Raw genomic sequence first — 17,594 nt, forward strand, 5'->3', positions numbered from 1 at the left:
GACTCTTCCCTAATGGTATGGATTTCAATGGCAGGGGTGTGCGTAAATAAGACGGTCTTGAAAACCATATCTATTCTGAAATTCCTTCAGGCCTCTCTCAGCGTCTCCCACTGCCCTTGACCAACAGCCTCTAGACAAGCTAGTCTAGAGGGTGTTGTCTTAACCCTCTTGACGACGTTGCTTGCTTGATTCTTTTGGTCGGGGACTTTTGTTTGGTTCTTGGCTTCAGTTCCTCACCGGCCTTCTGTCCATTTCTCGTTTCCTTTCCTTTTTGGGCTTTCCTTTACTGCTGCCCCGGCTCACGTTCACCCGGCAAAATTTATTTAGAACTACGTTTTTCCGCAGCGGGGACCAGGTTACTACCCTCCCCCCTTCCGCCGAAGCTTGCAGGACTTCTGTCGGGGTTCTCCACCGCTCTTACGTGACCTTGTCAGTACGAAAAAAAAAGGGCCCGCTTGGGTACTAGAAAAACCCGGTCGCTGCATGGGCATTCGCCGCTCTCCGACGAAGCTGGCCTTGTTCAGGACCGGGTGTGACCCCGTTTCGGGAGTGGCGCTGTTCCTAGAGTTCGGACTCTGCTTCCGTGTTGCCAACCACCCCGTGGTGCTTGAGCCGCACGCGCACACATGCATGCATACACACGCACGCGCACGCACAGCTCTTACTATGCACGGCAGGCGCGACCAAACTAAGCACACGACGGATGGTTTTTATGTTTTTTGCCACCGTTTTACGGCTTTTCTTTCCCGCCAACTTCCATCCTTAACTTTACGCTTTCAGGAGGGAGGAAAAGGGGAGTTGATATACGGGGAAGTTCGGGGACCCTGGTCTCCGTGATACGGCAGCCCGCTTCTCTCTGGTTTTCTCGGAAGAAGTGCTTCTGTTTTGACATCTAGCGGCTCCCTGTAGAAGCAGAGGCTGCCTGCCGCTCGCTCACTAGCCTGGCGCGAATAACGGCGTAACTCACGGTCACTCGACAGCTTTGAGCGTCTGATGCTGCAAGCAAATATTTGAAGCCCAGCAAGGGCAAGGAAATTCCTAGGCGAGCAGAAAGGCCAAGACAAGACTGGAGCGCAGCGTTTCTTCCAGAAAGCAGCTATGACGTCACAGGTGCCACTTTGGAGATGGACTAGTGGGAGCCCACTGTATGTCTGCCTAGCTACTGAGCATAAATGTGGGCCAATCAACAGAAGGGGCAGGATCGCGTGGCAGGGTCCAAGAAGCTCCCCGTCCGTTCAGCAGCACCCCGGGCTGAATAGTGGTAAAAGCGCGAGAACATGAGGGGAAAATAAGGGCTTTTTAAATGCCTTCCTTCCCGGTATTACCTTCGAATCCTTAACTAGTTCTATATACGCTCCCGCCTACCATTCACATATGCAAACAATTGTAAATATGCCTAGACTTTTTTCGCCTACCGAATAGCCTCTCCTGTCTCCTAGTCTTCATTTCTGCGGCGAAACCCGATTTCGATGTTCAACCTCGAGCCACCACAATGGGCCTAGGCGAGATAAGCCAGGCTTCGACAACCGTGAAGCGACGAGGGTCATCGTTGGAAACGAGCTCTGGCTCCAAAGCGCTGATTATGCCTATACTTTCTTTGGACAGAACTTTTGTCAATCGCCGAAGCTCTGTACCGGTTACGGTGAAACTCGGAGATATGTGTATTACAAAAAAGTACAATGTACAGCTCAGAAAACCGAGAAATGCTTTCTACGGTCATAGCATGGCGTCATGTAATGGCAGCGAGTAGCAGTCATTTACTCAGGTAGCCATGAGCAGCGTAACAAATCTCCTGCAGTAGATCAATTGGATGAGCACCAGACGCGAGTTCGAAACCACGCGATGGTCCCCCAGCTGCGGGGTCATTTTTTCTGTGCTTTATGCTTACTCCGGAACTTATTTCACAGAGCACTTATTACATTTTCGCTCTGCTTTCGTTCTTAGCAGCTTGCCTCTTTCGTTTTGTTCGGTAACTAATTTCATCTGGTTTTTTGTTTGCAACTAAAGGAGAGTTGTACGGTCCCGTCCATATTATTAGAGAGCACGCTTTGGCGAACAAACTCTTGTCACGGCTTACCTCGTGAATACTAGGAAGTACCTTACACATATGACGGCAAATGCCGCTGGTGCGCTCACGCACGAACCCAACAAACCATCATACCTTCTCTACGGAACTCGTGAGAAAATTTCAAACGCCAAAGCGTGCTTCATCAAAACTTCATAGAATGTTTACTACATCCGAATTGCTACGTAGAAGTACGACTAGGAGCAGGGAGTGCCGCGGTACAGAGGTCAGCTCGCGCTATAGGTCAGCTGCAGAGACGCTAATTTTGCTCGGGTCAACGCGCCTGTGTTTTGAAAACTGCAATTCACGTCTGCACCAATAAAGACCACTCCCCCACCTTCCTTCTCACCCGTAACGAAAAAAAAAGAAACTCCTGTGAACGCTATATAATCTTGCCTAGGAGCATAGCCTCAAAGCCCGGTAGCTCTACATTTCATAAAAACAGGACGAAGACCCCTTGCGAGCTGGAACGCTCATTCAGATGTTTCCATGTGTTGAGTGTCATTAAGCGCTAGGATCAGGAACCGCTGCAATATGGAAACAATGAATAAATAAATTCGCTTCTCAAAATGCCTAAAGCTCGAGAGCGCGAGTAGGATTTGGTGTAGAGAATTCAGGTCCGGGCAAGAATCTTTCGGTTTCGCAGGTGTGGCCATACTCCATAGTATTGCACAACACTGCACAGTTCATATGGAGGTAGAGCTTCCGTTCGCTATACCGAAATTAAAAACGTACATGTATTAAAATCGAAACGATCTAGGAACAGGGGGGGGGGGGGATTTCACTTTGGGCCCCGACAGCACAGTAGAGAAATGATCTGATTAAATAATGAGGCAAATGATGAAAGTCTTGCTTCCTATTCCTAAGAAAATTATTTGTTTTAAAATACTTTGGGTTCGACTTATTGAACAAGTTAGAATTTCAGACGGAAGCACTGATAATGGCTGTTTATAACGGGCTTTGAAAAAAAAAAAGACTCGCACTGTCATTACTGCCGTGAATTTGCGGAACGCGCCGGGATTTTCAGGGGCTGTTGAATCTTCACCGTGTATCTTATTTTAGAGGTTTCTTGCGGTGGGAGCAATTATTTTTGTCCCTGGTGTCTCAAATGAGGACAAAGAAAAATATTCCTAAGCTCTATATCAATGAGCCACTGTGAAAAAACATGATGTTCATAAAGGCTCTGTTAACCATATCTTCAGCGCTTTTCACACTTTCCTGCTTTTGGCTGTGGTCGAAAACGACACGGAAGATGGCGCACGACACAAACCAAGGGCACCATGGAATTTTCGTGCTGTGGCGTTGTTGATTCCCTAACTTCTAGCTGGAACAAACTGAGAGAAGTGGTAAAAATAATACAGTGGCTTATCATTTACTTCCCCTCTGCTGAGAACATCAAGCATGCAAGGCAAGCTTGATGGTGCAGTTTTCTACCAGTGTTTTTCTTTTCTTTAAGCATTGAAGTTTCACCTCAGGTCTTGCTCTCTATGTAAAAAGGTGGTACAGATTTGTGGAAGCAAAAGTTGTAGAGCATGCAAAATCAGTATATGTAGAAATAGAGAACAAATAAGCCCGAGTAAAAAAAAAGATTCAAAGAAAGAGGTCACAGACAGAAAAGTCGAGAACTGAGCTTGTTCTGTTTGGCCTCGCGCGCAGTGCAAGTGCAGTGAACGTATTGGCTACATCTGGCACTATCTTCTAAAATATACGAGGTCTGTTAGAAAAGTATCCGACCTTTGGTCCAAGAAAAAAAACTGGCATAACTGGAGCGTTAGAAACCTAATAACCTTCAAAGTAGTCTCCTTGGGGCTCCATATACATCTCCCAGCGGTGCTGCCATTGTTGGAAGTATTCCGAAAAGGCCCTTTTCGGAATGGAATTTAGCTCTCCTGTCGTTGCAGCCATAATGTCCTTTCTTTTCTGAAATCGCGCTCCTTTCAATGGCCTCTTGATTTCAGGAAACAGCCAGAAGTCGTAGGGGGACATATCAGGAGAGTAAGGAGCCTGTTGAACTACAGGAGTCTGGTTTTTCGCCAGAAAAGTCTGAATCAGATGCGAGGAATGTGCAGGAGCAATGCCGCGAGGGATGCGCCAATTTCTTGTTGACCTCAATTCCGGTCTCTTGCTCCGCACAGCACCACGTAGGCGATGGAGGACATCCCTGTAGTACTCTTTAGTCATTCTTTGATCCTGTGGGGTGCCTACTCGTGGTGTGCCACACAGAGGGAGTCAAAAAAGCAGTCAGCATCACTTTGACATTGCTGCGCACTTGGCGGGCCTTCTTTGGTCTTGGTGACGTGGAATGCGTCCTCTGTGACGACTGGGATTTGGTTTCCGGGTCGTACCCGTATACCCAAGACTCGTCACTAGTGATTACGGCGTCGGTGAAGTCAGGGTAACTGTTTGTGGAATCCAGCATCTCCTGTGAGACTTCAACACGAAGCTGCTTTTCTCCACCGTCAGCAGCTTCGGCACGAATTTTTCCGCAACTCTCTCCACGGCCAAATCTTCGGTGATAATGGAATGTGCAGAAAAATTGCTGATGTACACCTCTTCCGCAATTTCTCGGATAGTCACACAACAGTCCCGCAGCACCACAGCGTTCACTTCGGCAATTACCTGGTAATTTAGGCATGTTGATGGCCGACCGGAGCGTGGCTCTCTCTCCACAGATGTGCGGCCGTCTTTAAACCAGTTGCACCACTGCTTAATCTGTGTGCTGCTCATAGCATCATCACCGAAAGGCGTCTGAACATTTCCAATGGTTTCCACTTGGCTATCGCCAAGTTTCTAGCAAAATTTGAGGTAGTAGCGCTGCTCCTCTCGCTCCGCCATTTTCCTTGCAATAAAAAACCGACGAGAGCACTGCGCACTGCCTCACTCAAACGCTGCTTCCCAGCGACTGGCGCTATCGGCAGGCGGAAAAAAAATCGTGCATGCGCACGAGGGTTCAAGGTTGGCTGCTGTAAGAGCGCTCGTTTCATATCCATCAGGTGTTCGCAAAAAAAAATAAAGTCGGATACTTTTCTAACAGACCTCGTAAAGCTCGGAAAAGCTTCATATTCCCCCACTGCACCTACAAAAAGGAACAAGCTTCTCTGGGAGGCTGCAATTAAGTCGACCATTGGCCATTTACGGTTCAAGCTTGAAGGTTGAACCTCTAACATTGGGGTCAATCGGATGAAACAAAAGGCAGATCCCACCTTACAAAATAAAAACCAAACTGCTTCAATGCCTTTGCACCAGTTTCACTGGGGCTCAAGTTAACCAAGACGTCATTTCTGACATATGAAAATAGTTACACGAAGGATACGGGTTAAAACTCTCATCAGTTTCATGACTGCTCCTAGCAGTAGGCGCTGACGTCCTCATATAAGGACACTGGCATTTTTCAGTGCCTGCGCATGCGCCCGATAGCGTTATATCTTTTGGTGTTCTGGCTCATTAGGAAGCTGTCAAGAGATAATTTCAAGATTGTAAAAATTTTCAGGGTGAAAGACCAAGCAGGACGACATCAGTGAAGGCAAGAATATCGAGTGAAATTCCTTGCCCGCAAACACGCGGCAATCGAACTCCTGCTTGTGTTCCTATAATTTTATTCTATAGTAGGTTTAGTCTGCTCGAAGGCAGCTATGCGGCAAGCTTTGGCTGCTTGAGCAAGGCAGGCAGGAGTGAACGGACCCCTTACAGTGGAGGCACCATGGCCGGCATTTATGCGGCTCCGTGGTTGCCATTAATTGAGTGGAGCAGACATTGCCGTGGTAGTGGAGTTCGGCCAGGTATGAACGCGATGGCCATATTCCAGGCAGCATTTGTGGGTTTCTTAATAATGAGGGCGGTACTATGGAGCGTCCTCTATCAACGGAGAGCTGAAGCCAGTATTCACGTCACCGAGGTCAGTTTGGAAGAAGTAACTCTCTGCGAAACTATCTGAGCTAGGTTCTCAATGCACCCAATCAAAGACAACATGCTTCCGTCGTGACGACGAAGAAAACATGCTCTGCCGCTTTAATCTACAATTATTTGGCATTCCTGATGACCAGTCAGAGGCATGGCTCTGTTCTAAGAGGACAGTTGTAGAAATCTGTTGGAAGTATCGTCGCTGCACGCTTCAAACATCTCAAATAAATGTCACTGCGGCATAGCCGCAGTGACCCGCAGTTTGCTTGTGCGGGTGGCGTGATGCCAACGGTCTTTTCCCTGCCTTTTTTTTTCATGAGAGCAGCCCCTAGCGATAGAAGGCAACCTATCGATACAAACGAATTCAAGGCATCCTCTCAAAACTCGCCTTGCGAGGAAGAAGATATTAGAATGCGGGTAGGCCTTGCCGGACAAGCTTTGAGAGACTGTACGACGCTGCATCTGACACCACAGTGCAAGTTAACCTGTAGAACAGATTTACGGCGCTCACGCACACCGTAGAAAACGATCCTTAGTGTGCCTCCCGCCGCATTTCGCTTCCTCAGCTGTCTACCTCATTCATACATCTGATGGGCATCGAACTCTATGCATATGTGCCGTAGCTAGCAGTATCATCACTTTCTCTGCGGACTCTCGCAAAACAATGGCAACACAAAATTGTTTGCACCCTTCATTTCACTCTCACAGCGCTTGCGTAATCACCGACGTCAAGTGCAGGAAGAAGAGGTGTCCACCTCGTGGGTGAAGGGCGGTGGAAAGAGAGCGCACCAAGCGTGGGAAGCCCAAGGCGCGGAAACACTAAGCACTCTCAAAACAACGCAAATGCTGAAGCACAAAACGCCGATAATGCAGGCTGGTGCAATAAAACTGGCAAATTGGTTTCTGAAGAAAGGAAATAGCGCAATAGCTGTCTCACATATCTCGCTGGACAGCTGCACCGCGCCGTAAGGGAAGGGAGGAAGGTGGGAGTGAAAGAAGAAAGAGAGAAGTGTCGTAGTGGAGGTCTCCGGAATAATTTCGACCACCTGGGGATCTTTAACGTGCACTGACATATCGCACAGCACACGGGCGCCTTTCGAATTCGTTTTCTACCATGAAAAAAACCTGTAGCATTTTGTCTTCCTTCCCTGTTTCATCAGGTGTAACAACGTTGAATTTCATTCTTCTCAGTTTCATACATACCCCATCCGGTTGGGGTTATCTGCATAATTAAATAAATGACTAAATTGAGCACCTGTCGATGAAGAGTCAGTAAAGAGTGCTACCTTCTCTAGTAAATTAAAGGGGCTGTTTCCTTTTGCACTTTTCTACATTGAAGCTTGGTGTATTTATTTTCGTTTCTTCCACTGCAGGAAATTTTCCCTCTTCCAAGCTATACTCCCGAAACGAAACATGGAAAACATCTAACCGAATAATACGTATTCCATAGTGACACAGCGAAATTTTCTTGTTTACAGCATGTGATCCGATAGCGCAATTCGCTAGCTTTTGACACTTTCGCCTGAAAAATCTGTGTCGCGCTTAACAAGATACCTTGAAAATTCTTAACTACAGTAACGATTTCACTATGCGCGACTTACGGTGCTCCTTTGCAAAGCAGAGAAAAAGCTGCTTCCTTTTTCTTTGTAGAGTTTCCATCTCATATGAACCCGATCCTGCCATGGCCTCAAACAGGGTCCAATAGTAAGAAACAAACAGATAAATAAATATTGCTTCGATTTCTGTGACCGCTCTCGCAATGTCTCCCACCTGTGATGAGTTGTTCTTGCTCTCCCTATAACTCACACCTATTGGAAGGCTCATTATGTGCTCTCTGAAATATGTTGTATAGCTTTACAGTCTACTAGAAGTTTTTTCTGCACTGCTCCGGCATGGTACACAAAAATCACCTCCCTGTTCAAGCTTACTTTCTCCTAGCCTAAAGCAGAAACCTACAGAGTTTCCTTCCGGATTTCGTTTTTACAGCTCTGTACTCCGCAATGGTTCTTTCTTCCCTTCTTTGCCTGCAGTTAGCCGGCTCGTTTTTGTGGGACTTATTTCCGTATTCGTTATAACAACCCTGTTTTTGCTTGCGTAGCCTTTCGTAAGCCCTTATTCCATCGCGCTTTTACTTTGACTACTTCTCCATTTTCTTTCCTCGAAAGATAATTTGCTGTCTGCTTCTGACAGGACGGCCAACCCATATCCCCCTGTACAGCTCCGGTTGTTGTCTTTCCATGGGCACATGGAGCTAATCTGATTAATAAGAAGTCTTCAAGCCACATCTCATTTTAAGCGTAGTACCGTGTTCGCAAAAGTCAGCCCCGAAACCATTCTTCCGCAGTCCTCGTATTACTGTGAATCTATGTTACCTTACAAGTGAATTGTAACTATACTTAATATGTAACTCTACTAGCAATAAAATTTCACCTTCTTCCCCCAAAAATCCGCCGAAAAGAGCAGGAAAGGAATTTCCCGTGCTTTTCTGTGGATTTCTGCGAAAACCACAGCGCGCTGCTATTTCTGCTTTCATAAATATAGAAATTTTACTTAATCTGTGCCCCGCAGTGGTGGCTCAATGGCTACGGCGCTCGGCTGCTGACCCGAAAGACGCGGGCTCGATCCCGGCCGCGGCGACCGAATTTCGGTGGAGGCGAAATTCTAGAGGCCCGTGTGGTGTGCGATGTCAGTGCACGTTGAAGAACCCCAGGTGGTCGAAATTTCCGGAGCCCTTCACTGCGGTGTCCCTGATAGCCTGCGTCGCTTTGGGACGTTAAACCCCAATAAACAAACAATGTGTGAATTTTGGATTCTGTTTATAAGCCGACAATTGCGATGCAGCAGATAAACTAAAGTCGGATACAACTCAAGAACGAAGCGGCAAATGTGCCCCTCAAAGGAGACCGTCCGGCCAATGGGGACCACCAATTCTTATGGGGTCGTGGTTAATTCCATCTGCTGCAATTACATCGCAGGGGATGGTAGACGAATGCATGCTAACCGCGGCCTAATTAGACTGATCGCGACGTCATGAAAATCGGTCCTCCTCTCAGGGGCACCTGCCACTTGAGTTGTATCTAACTATAAGAGCAAAATTAAGCTCAGTGGTTATGGTGCTCGGCTGCTGGCCCGAAAGACGCGGGCTCGATCCCGGCCGCGGCGACCGAATTTCGGTGGAGGCGAAATTCTAGAGGCCCGTGTACTGTACCGTACGCGCAGCCCCGAAGGCTGAAGAGCTGTATTGCAGCTGCTCACCTGCACTGCTATGGACCATCTGCAGAAAAGAAAGTGGGGCAGCATAAAATGGGCTATATGCATTAAGGAAAGCCAGAAAATCCGCTCTTTAATCCTGCCAGGCGAGAGCTCATTCGCCACGTGTCGCCGTCACTCGCAGCTGCCGGGCCTTTGTTTTCTCCCGCATTGTTCTTGGCGGACGCCTCTGTTTAGTGGAAGCCAAAGTGAAATGAGCCTCCTGGACCGGATAAGCAAAAGATGACTTCCGAGAGGCGTTTTTCGCAGGCGAAACCAAGGCCCTTACGAGTGCGGCCGCGATAAAGGGCAAAGAAACGTCGCACCCACCTCAAAGCAAACAGCGTCGCGCGAAGATGACCGGTGGAGAGCAGTGCGGCGCAGCGCACGGATCGCGCGCCTTTATAGGCGGACGTCAGCTGGGAAGAGGCCACCTGTCGGGTGAGCCGCCAGCCGCGCCGGAACCCACGCCGATACGAAAGGTGTCGTCGGTTGCACAAGCCTACGGCCCACAACCAGGCCTCGGTTTGCCTCTTACGTCGCACGGTCTTCAGGTTGAAACTTCAGTGACAGTCGAGTCCAAATTGCGCAAGAAATATGCAGCACAAGGTCCCATGGTAAAAAAAGTGCAGGTGGGACCTCCAATTATAATATTAGTAAAATTGGATACGCAACTAATTAGTAACTGGAACGAAAGGAACAGGCTAACTAGATTAACAATCTAAAGAATATGATAAAATATTACAAAGGTAAGAAATACAAGACAGAAGTCAATATTACAAAACGTAGCGCAAGCACAATAATACAGCGTAAAATGGCAAGGCAGATTACACAACAGTTATATAAGTATTAAGGGTTACATAATTAGCTTGTACAGCTTTAGCTTTTACACAAGAAAAGGGTATTGGTTTGTTTAATGTTGAAATTTAAAGAGTGCCAAAGTGATGGACCGGCAAATTGACCAGATTGTTTACAGTAAATAGTTCTTCCTCTTGGCAGTAGGAAGTTATTACACAGTGCGAAACATGAGACGTTGGTGTTTATTATCATATCGAGAGGAAAGGTGCTCAGCAAAATCGGCGACCTTGAAGTATAGAATACCGATATTGTAAAGCATACGGATTTGTCAAGAGGGCTTGAAGAAAGTGCGCGAGGGTGACTGTAGGGGGAGAGAAATACAGCTTGCTCTTCATGATTCATTAGGGCCAGAGGTGAATATTGCAGGAGTCACCCACGATGAGAGGTCATAGTTTATATGGCTTGTATAAAGTTTGGATGGTGAAATAATTTCCAGCTGTAATCAGTTTGTGTAACCTATATCAAATTTTCTTCCAAGTTGCAGCAAATTGAGAATGAAATTTTAAGTGTCTATGATACCAGCCATGAGGGAAACTAGGCGGAGATGGGTATAGAATTAAGGTATATTAAGGTATAAAGGGGCAGGTAGCTTTTTTGGGGGAGATTGGAAGATCTAAACGCAAGTAACACCCGCAGCCAGCTGGTGAGTGCGGCACCAATGGGTAATCAGTTTCGTGGTGAGATGGTAGCATAATAAGCTATTGCATTGCGTGGAAAAGTATTTAGTACACAGCGGAAACAAAAGAGGAAGGTTATTGACTGCTATGCTAAATGCGGCTATTAAATGAGACGATGTGCCGTCGCGGTGGCTGAATGGTTATGGCTGCTGACCCGAAAGGCGCGGGTTCGATCCCGGCGGTCGCATTTCGATGGAGGCGAAATGTGAAAGGTCCGTGTACAGTGCGATGTCACTGCACTGCTCGTTAAAGAACCCCAGGTGGCTGAAATTATTCGTAGCACTTCACAACGGCGTCCTCATAGCTTGCTGGTTGGTTTGCTGGGGTTTAACGTCCCAAAGTAACTCAGGCTATGAGGGACGCCGTAGTGAAGGGCTCCGGAAATTTCGACCACCTCGGGTTCTTTAACATGCACTGACATCGCACAGTACACGGGCCTCTAGAATTTCGCCTGCATCGAAATTCAGCCGCCGCGGCCGGGATCGAACCCGCATCGTTCGGGTCAGCAGCCGAGCGCCGTAACCACTGAGCCACCGCGACGGGGCCCTCATAGCTTGCGTCGCTTTGGGACCTATGAAATCATAAAACCACAACAGATACGATGAGCTCTCGGTCCTGAAAAAAGCTTTTCAGGAGCATCAGTGCAAGAGTGGTGAGACCGTATGAATATTGTCTTTTTAAACAAGATGATTGAATCTCAACTAAGGAAGCCTGTGACCACCCAGAAACCTGTCGCCGACCTTCCGCTATCCTCTAGCGCTTCTCCCAGTGGCGTCATCCAACCTTCTAGTTTATCACCTTAGCGGTCACAGAGGGGTTGTGGACCTTTTAATGAGCTTTCTGTTGTGTATACTAATATTCGAAGTGTCCTGAAAAACCGTGAACAGTTAAGTTCATTTATTGATTCTTGTGCAGCCCACGTAGTAGTACTAACAGAAACATGGCTCTCAAGTAAAATACGCGACCATGAAATTTTAGAATGTAACAAACGCTACAACTTTTACCGTAATGATAGAAATTGCAGGCCAGGTGGCGGAGTATTAATTGCCGTAGACCATAATATATCCTCATGCGCAATACATGTGACAAGCAATCTAGAAATAACGTGGGTTTTATTAAACATAAAAGGCAGGAAGATCACAGTCGGTGTATGTTATCGTCCACCACCCAGAGACCTCGAATTCATTAACAACCTCCACGATGTCATTAATCTAATCTGTGTTCGGTATCCTGGATCTCCTATTTTTCTTTTGGGTGATTTTAATTACCCTAATATCTCCTGTGGCGTGGATGGCCCCAGTAGTCTTCCTACTGATTCAGAATCTAAATCTTTTATTAACTTGTGCTCAACGTTCCATTTTTCTCAAATCGTCACACTGCCTACAAGATGCACTAGTCATTCTGAAAACACTCTTGACCTTATCTTAACTACATGCCCTGAATCAATTTCAAACCTCAGCATTCTTCCAGGACTTAGCGACCACTCACTCCTTGAATTTACGCTGGGATTCCCTGCCCCCCGAGCTAGAAAAAAAATGAAGATTGTTAGGAATTACAGCCGAGGAAATTACGACGAAATTAATCGTGCATTATCTTCTTTTTGTGACGAATTTTTGAGCAATTTTGAACATCGCAGCCTACAATTAAACTGGGACTTGTACAAAAACAAAACAGCCGAGCTCATCAACAAGCACATCCCCATACGAGTAATTAAGTGCACCAAATCACCATGGTATAATAAAGCTCTCGGAAGACTAGCCAATAAAAAGAAGCGTTTATACCGCCTAGCTAAAACCTCAAAACTATCAGAGCGATGGCAAGCCTATCGTACCGCGAATGCTAGTTACAGTCGCGGTTTACGGGAATCCAAACGCTATTTCTTTCAACACACCCTCCCCAATCTGCTACGTTCTAATCCTCGACAGTTCTGGCGAACAGTAAAAGGCCCTGAAAGCGATAGGATGATTATTAACTCCAGCGATGGTCTACCGTTAACAGATGAACAATGTGCCTCTACATTCAACGATTTTTTTGCAGCATCGTTCTCTAGTCATGCAGACGTCCCTAAACCTCTGTTCGACATACCTCCGCTATCGCCAATGCCTCCCATCACAGTTAATCCAGCTGGTGTCGAAAAGATTATTGATTGCCTGAAGCTCTCTTCTGCTTCTGGTCCTGATGGTATCACGTCAAAATTCCTTAAAAACACCAAATTTTATTCATCTATCATCTTAACAAAACTTTTCGACCAATCTTTATCCACCGGCTTGGTTCCTGATGATTGGGCGGTAGGGAAGGTGGTTCCCACACATAAAAATGGTGACAAGCATGATGTTAAAAACTATCGCCCCATATCTTTGACATGTGTTCCATGCAAAATTCTTGAGCATATCATATCATCCCAAATCGCTACCCATCTTGATTCTCAATCTTTTTTTCATCGTTCCCAACATGGCTTCAGAAAATATTATTCATGTGAAACGCAGCTGGCATCTTTCACTCACTTTCTTCACAGCGTCCTCGACCACGGCCGTGTTGTCAACTGCATATTTTTAGACTTTTCTAAGACTTTTGACAAGGTATCACACACTCTACTGCTCTTTAAATTACACCAACTTAACCTGGATCCCAACGTTTTTGCATGGTTGAGAAGTTTTCTTACTAATCGCTCCCAATACGTAACGATTAACGAAATGGACTCCAATTATGTCCCCGTTGATTCCGGCGTGCCACAAGGCTCCGTTCTTGCTCCCTTGCTCTTTCTAATTTACATAAATGACTTACCCACCAAAATTCAATCTTGCGCTGGCCTTTTCGATGATGACTGTGTAATTTATCGCGAAATAACCAATCCTAATGACGAAAAGATTCTGCAATCAGACCTTAACGCAGTAACTGCATGGTGTCAGGATTGGTTAATGACTCTTAACTCTAACAAGTGTAACTTAATGCATGTATCTCGAACTAACTCTAATGTTTCTTCTTATATTCTTCAGGATTCCCCGCTTGAACAGGTAACATCTTACAAATACTTGGGCGTCTTATTTTCATCCAAATTATCATGGGAACAGCACATCAACTATATAACCAGCAACGCTAACAGATCTCTAGGCTATCTGAAACGTAATTTTGCGAACATTTTTTCATCTCTTAAATTACAATGTTATAAAACACTTATCCGTCCAAAGCTTGAGTATGCTGCTTCTGTATGGGATCCCGGCCTTGATCATCTGGTAACAACCATCGAAGCTCTTCAGAATCGGTCTGCTCGCTACATTCTCAGTAATTATCATCGTACTACCAGCACAACTAACATGAAAAACACGTTACACCTACCTCCACTCTCCTTGAGACGTCAGATACAGCGACTTTGTTTGCTCCATAAAATATACTACCACGACACACTTCACGATCTTTTACTCCACCGGCCCTCTTCTGTGTCACATCGCGTGGACCATCGTCATAAAATTGGATCTTTCGCATGCCACACAAATACCTTTCATAATTCATTTCTCCCGCGCTCAATAACAGAGTGGAACCACCTTCCCGAAGATCTTGTGTCTATTACTGATGTTACATTGTTCAAAAATGCCTTAATAGCTCATTTTGGTGTTCCTGATTAATCGTTACGCACTGTTTATTTATTTTTTACCACCGTATTACTACTTGTATTGTGTTCTACAGTTATATTTTGGTGTTCCTTACTTGTAGTACTTGTATTGAATTCTTGGATGTTTATTGTTACCTTCTGGTGTTCCTTACTATTTTTGCACTGTTTTTGACACCCCTATATATATATATATATATATATATATATATATATATATATATATATATATATATATATATATATATATATATATTTTGTGGGGACGCCTTCGTCCCCTGCGTTCACTTTCCCGCACTGCACCCCACTGTTGTTAGCTGCCCCCGAAAAGCACTCCCTTTAGTTAGGTTACTCTAGCTAACAGGGGAGGGCGCTCGCGTCGCAGCGACAGCAGCGCCACGGATGGCGTGTTTTGCCGCTCGCGCGCGGGGGAAAGGCTAGGTCTCTTCTCCCTGGGACAGGATAGCGTGTGGACGTTCACGCGCAAAGCTCCGCTCTGTGCCGCGGGCGTCATCGTGTGGAAACTTGTTCCCCTCAGCTCGTCCCGTCGGGCCTCGGATCTTCCCTTTGCCCTACCGTGGGCGAACGTTCGCTCGTAGCCGTGCTGGTGAGTCGGACATCCTAGATTCCTCAGTGTATTTTGTTGCTAGCTGGCGTTATTGTTGCTATAGCAATAAATGCCTTGTTGGTGTCAGCCATTGTGTCGTTCCTTTGTTCCCGTAGAGCACGGCCCGCCGTGGTCGGCGTGCGCTCAGTAGCGTACGCGACCACGGGGTGGGGTCCGCGCGGTTTTGAACTGAGTCAGCCGCGCTTAAGCGGGGAATACGTGTTTATCTCCCCCATTTTAACCCCACATCTGGCGCCCAACGTGGGGCCTGCTCTTGGAACATTGGACGACTGTCTGTTCGGTTCAAGGAACGCTCTTTGTCCGGACTTGACAAGTGGTAGGCCTAGTGTGAATTTTGATCGCTAGGACCTGCGGCATGCTTTCTTGAGTGCGAGGTGTATTGCGCTGCGGCATGTTTGAACTTTTCGACATGCGCAGCATGTTTTTTTTGTGAAGTTTTCTTCCTGGAGTTTCTTCAAGAACCACTTGGTCCGCATCGAGGGAGCGCGAGGCCTAGCGCCCGCGGAGTTGCCGAGCCCGAAGCGAGTGAGTACGGAAGCCGCGTGGGTGGTCCGAGTTTTCTGTATATATTTTCTCGCTGTCTCTTTTTCGACTCTGGGAGTCGCGGCTCTGGGAGCCGGGTGGCCTGGGGCCACGGGTGCCGTAACGAGCTCGCTGGTATTGCAGCTCGGCACCGGGCGTTCCGACACCGTCCGATACGGTGGGCGCCGATCACTCAGCAGCTGCTTCGTGCAGTGAGCGGGGAGGACCACCCCACAGCGCTGATGTCTCCTCGCGGCTGCGCGCACGAAACCCGTTTCGGGTCTTTCTTTTGTTGGGGGTCGTCGACCTTCACAGTGGTAGTGAGGCCTAAGGCTATTCATAGCTGCCTGCACCTTGTCAAAAGTGACACGACCACCGGACCGTGGTATTGAGAGGGGGCGCACTTTGCTGGCCCACCCGTTTTTTTTTAACCTCGCATGAACCGAGCATTCTCGTTCAACTCAAGAAAGGGCTTTGTTCACTCGAACTTTGCGTTGCACAGCCGCCCGACACGTTTTGCTAGCGAGTTGAGCATTGAGCCACGTGGCCCTTGTGTACGCCGTTTCCCCTCCCGTGACCTACGTTAAAGGCATGCGGAGTGTGTTTTGGCAATCTTTCAGATCCAGTGGAGCCACTCCGGCTTGCTGGCGTGTGCACATCGTCTCGCTGCCGCCTGCTGCGACGGAGCGGCCTGTATCCTGTTCGCCGCATCCATCCGGGGCAGCTGTGGCGAGACCAGACAGCAGCCACCTCTGGCTGCTGTTGCCCTGGCGACTACTGCGGAATCTTGGACTGCAGTGGTCTACCGGCCCTCCTCTTCGCGGGCCTGCGGGCACATAGTTCGCGGGCCATGCGAGTCGTTCCAGCGGAGACCTTCACGCCGCCTTCGGAATACCGCGGAAGACTGCGTGCACTCTGTCGGCGTGACCTCCGCTGCACGACCTGCCTCAAGTGCATGAAGACCAGGAGACTCCTCCATAGCATGTAACTTGCAGGCGCGTGGGTCTATTTAAGGTTGGGGGGATGTGGGGACGCCTTCGTCCCCTGCGTTCACTTTCCCGCACTGCACCCCACTGTTGTTAGCTGCCCCCGAAAAGCACTCCCTTTAGTTAGGTTACTCTAGCTAACAGGGGAGGGCGCTCGCGTCGCAGCGACAGCAGCGCCACGGATGGCGTGTTTTGCCGCTCGCGCGCGGGGGAAAGGCTAGGTCTCTTCTCCCTGGGACAGGATAGCGTGTGGACGTTCACGCGCAAAGCTCCGCTCTGTGCCGCGGGCGTCCTCGTGTGGAAACTTGTTCCCCTCAGCTCGTCCCGTCGGGCCTCGGATCTTCCCTTTGCCCTACCGTGGGCGAACGTTCGCTCGTAGCCGTGCTGGTGAGTCGGACATCCTAGATTCCTCAGTGTATTTTGTTGCTAGCTGGCGTTATTGTTGCTATAGCAATAAATGCCTTGTTGGTGTCAGCCATTGTGTCGTTCCTTTGTTCCCGTAGAGCACGGCCCGCCGTGGTCGGCGTGCGCTCAGTAGCGTACGCGACCACGGGGTGGGGTCCGCGCGGTTTTGAACTGAGTCAGCCGCGCTTAAGCGGGGAATACGTGTTTATCTCCCCCATTTTAACCGCACAATATATATATATATATATATATATATATATATATATATATATATATATATATATATATAGAACGAACAATGGCAATTGGTCCATAAAGGTTAGGGAGAGTTCGGTCCACTATTTTTAAAACCGGTATTATTTTTTGGCATTTTTATGCGAAGCATACTACTTTAGCTACCACTTCAGCCCTTCACCGTGGTTATGCGCCTCCAAATCACGTGATACATGACGTCACACCACGTGACACGATGACGTCACGACAGTAGAGAAACGGGGGCCCACCTCGCGCCGTCGCTGTGGTTGTGCGCCTCCAAATCACGTGATACATGACGTCACACACACGTGACACAATGACGCCACGACAGTGGAGAAACGGGGGCCCACCTCGCGCCGTCGCTGTGGTTGTGCGCCTCCAAATCACGTGATATATATATATATGCCTGTGCTTTTATCTTAATTATGTTGTGTATTCCACT

The 17,594-nt window shown here is 47.6% G+C and overlaps 1 protein-coding gene across 2 annotated transcripts in view; it reads right to left on the minus strand.

Moving 5' to 3' along the window:
• Window positions 1–9,588, minus strand: part of LOC149349271 (mite allergen Lep d 7-like) — a 37,057-nt gene extending 27,469 nt beyond the window's left edge. The window contains exons 1-2 of one of the 2 annotated variants that reach the window (XM_089576760.1): window positions 9,545–9,575; window positions 9,221–9,239 (exon numbers count right to left, since the gene is read on the minus strand). In XM_089576760.1, coding sequence (XP_089432886.1) covers window positions 9,221–9,239 — 19 coding nt within the window. In that variant the 5' untranslated portion in view covers window positions 9,545–9,575. Of the gene's footprint in view, window positions 1–9,220; window positions 9,240–9,544 lie in introns of both variants that reach the window. The other variant, XM_089576761.1, reaches the window with a different exon arrangement.
• Between the last annotated feature and the right edge of the window lie 8,006 nt (window positions 9,589–17,594).

The sequence above is a fragment of the Amblyomma mixtum genome, chromosome 3 (genome assembly GCF_055824585.1).
Source record: "Amblyomma mixtum isolate Tamu chromosome 3, ASM5582458v1, whole genome shotgun sequence".
Classification (NCBI taxonomy): Eukaryota; Metazoa; Arthropoda; class Arachnida; order Ixodida; family Ixodidae; genus Amblyomma; species Amblyomma mixtum.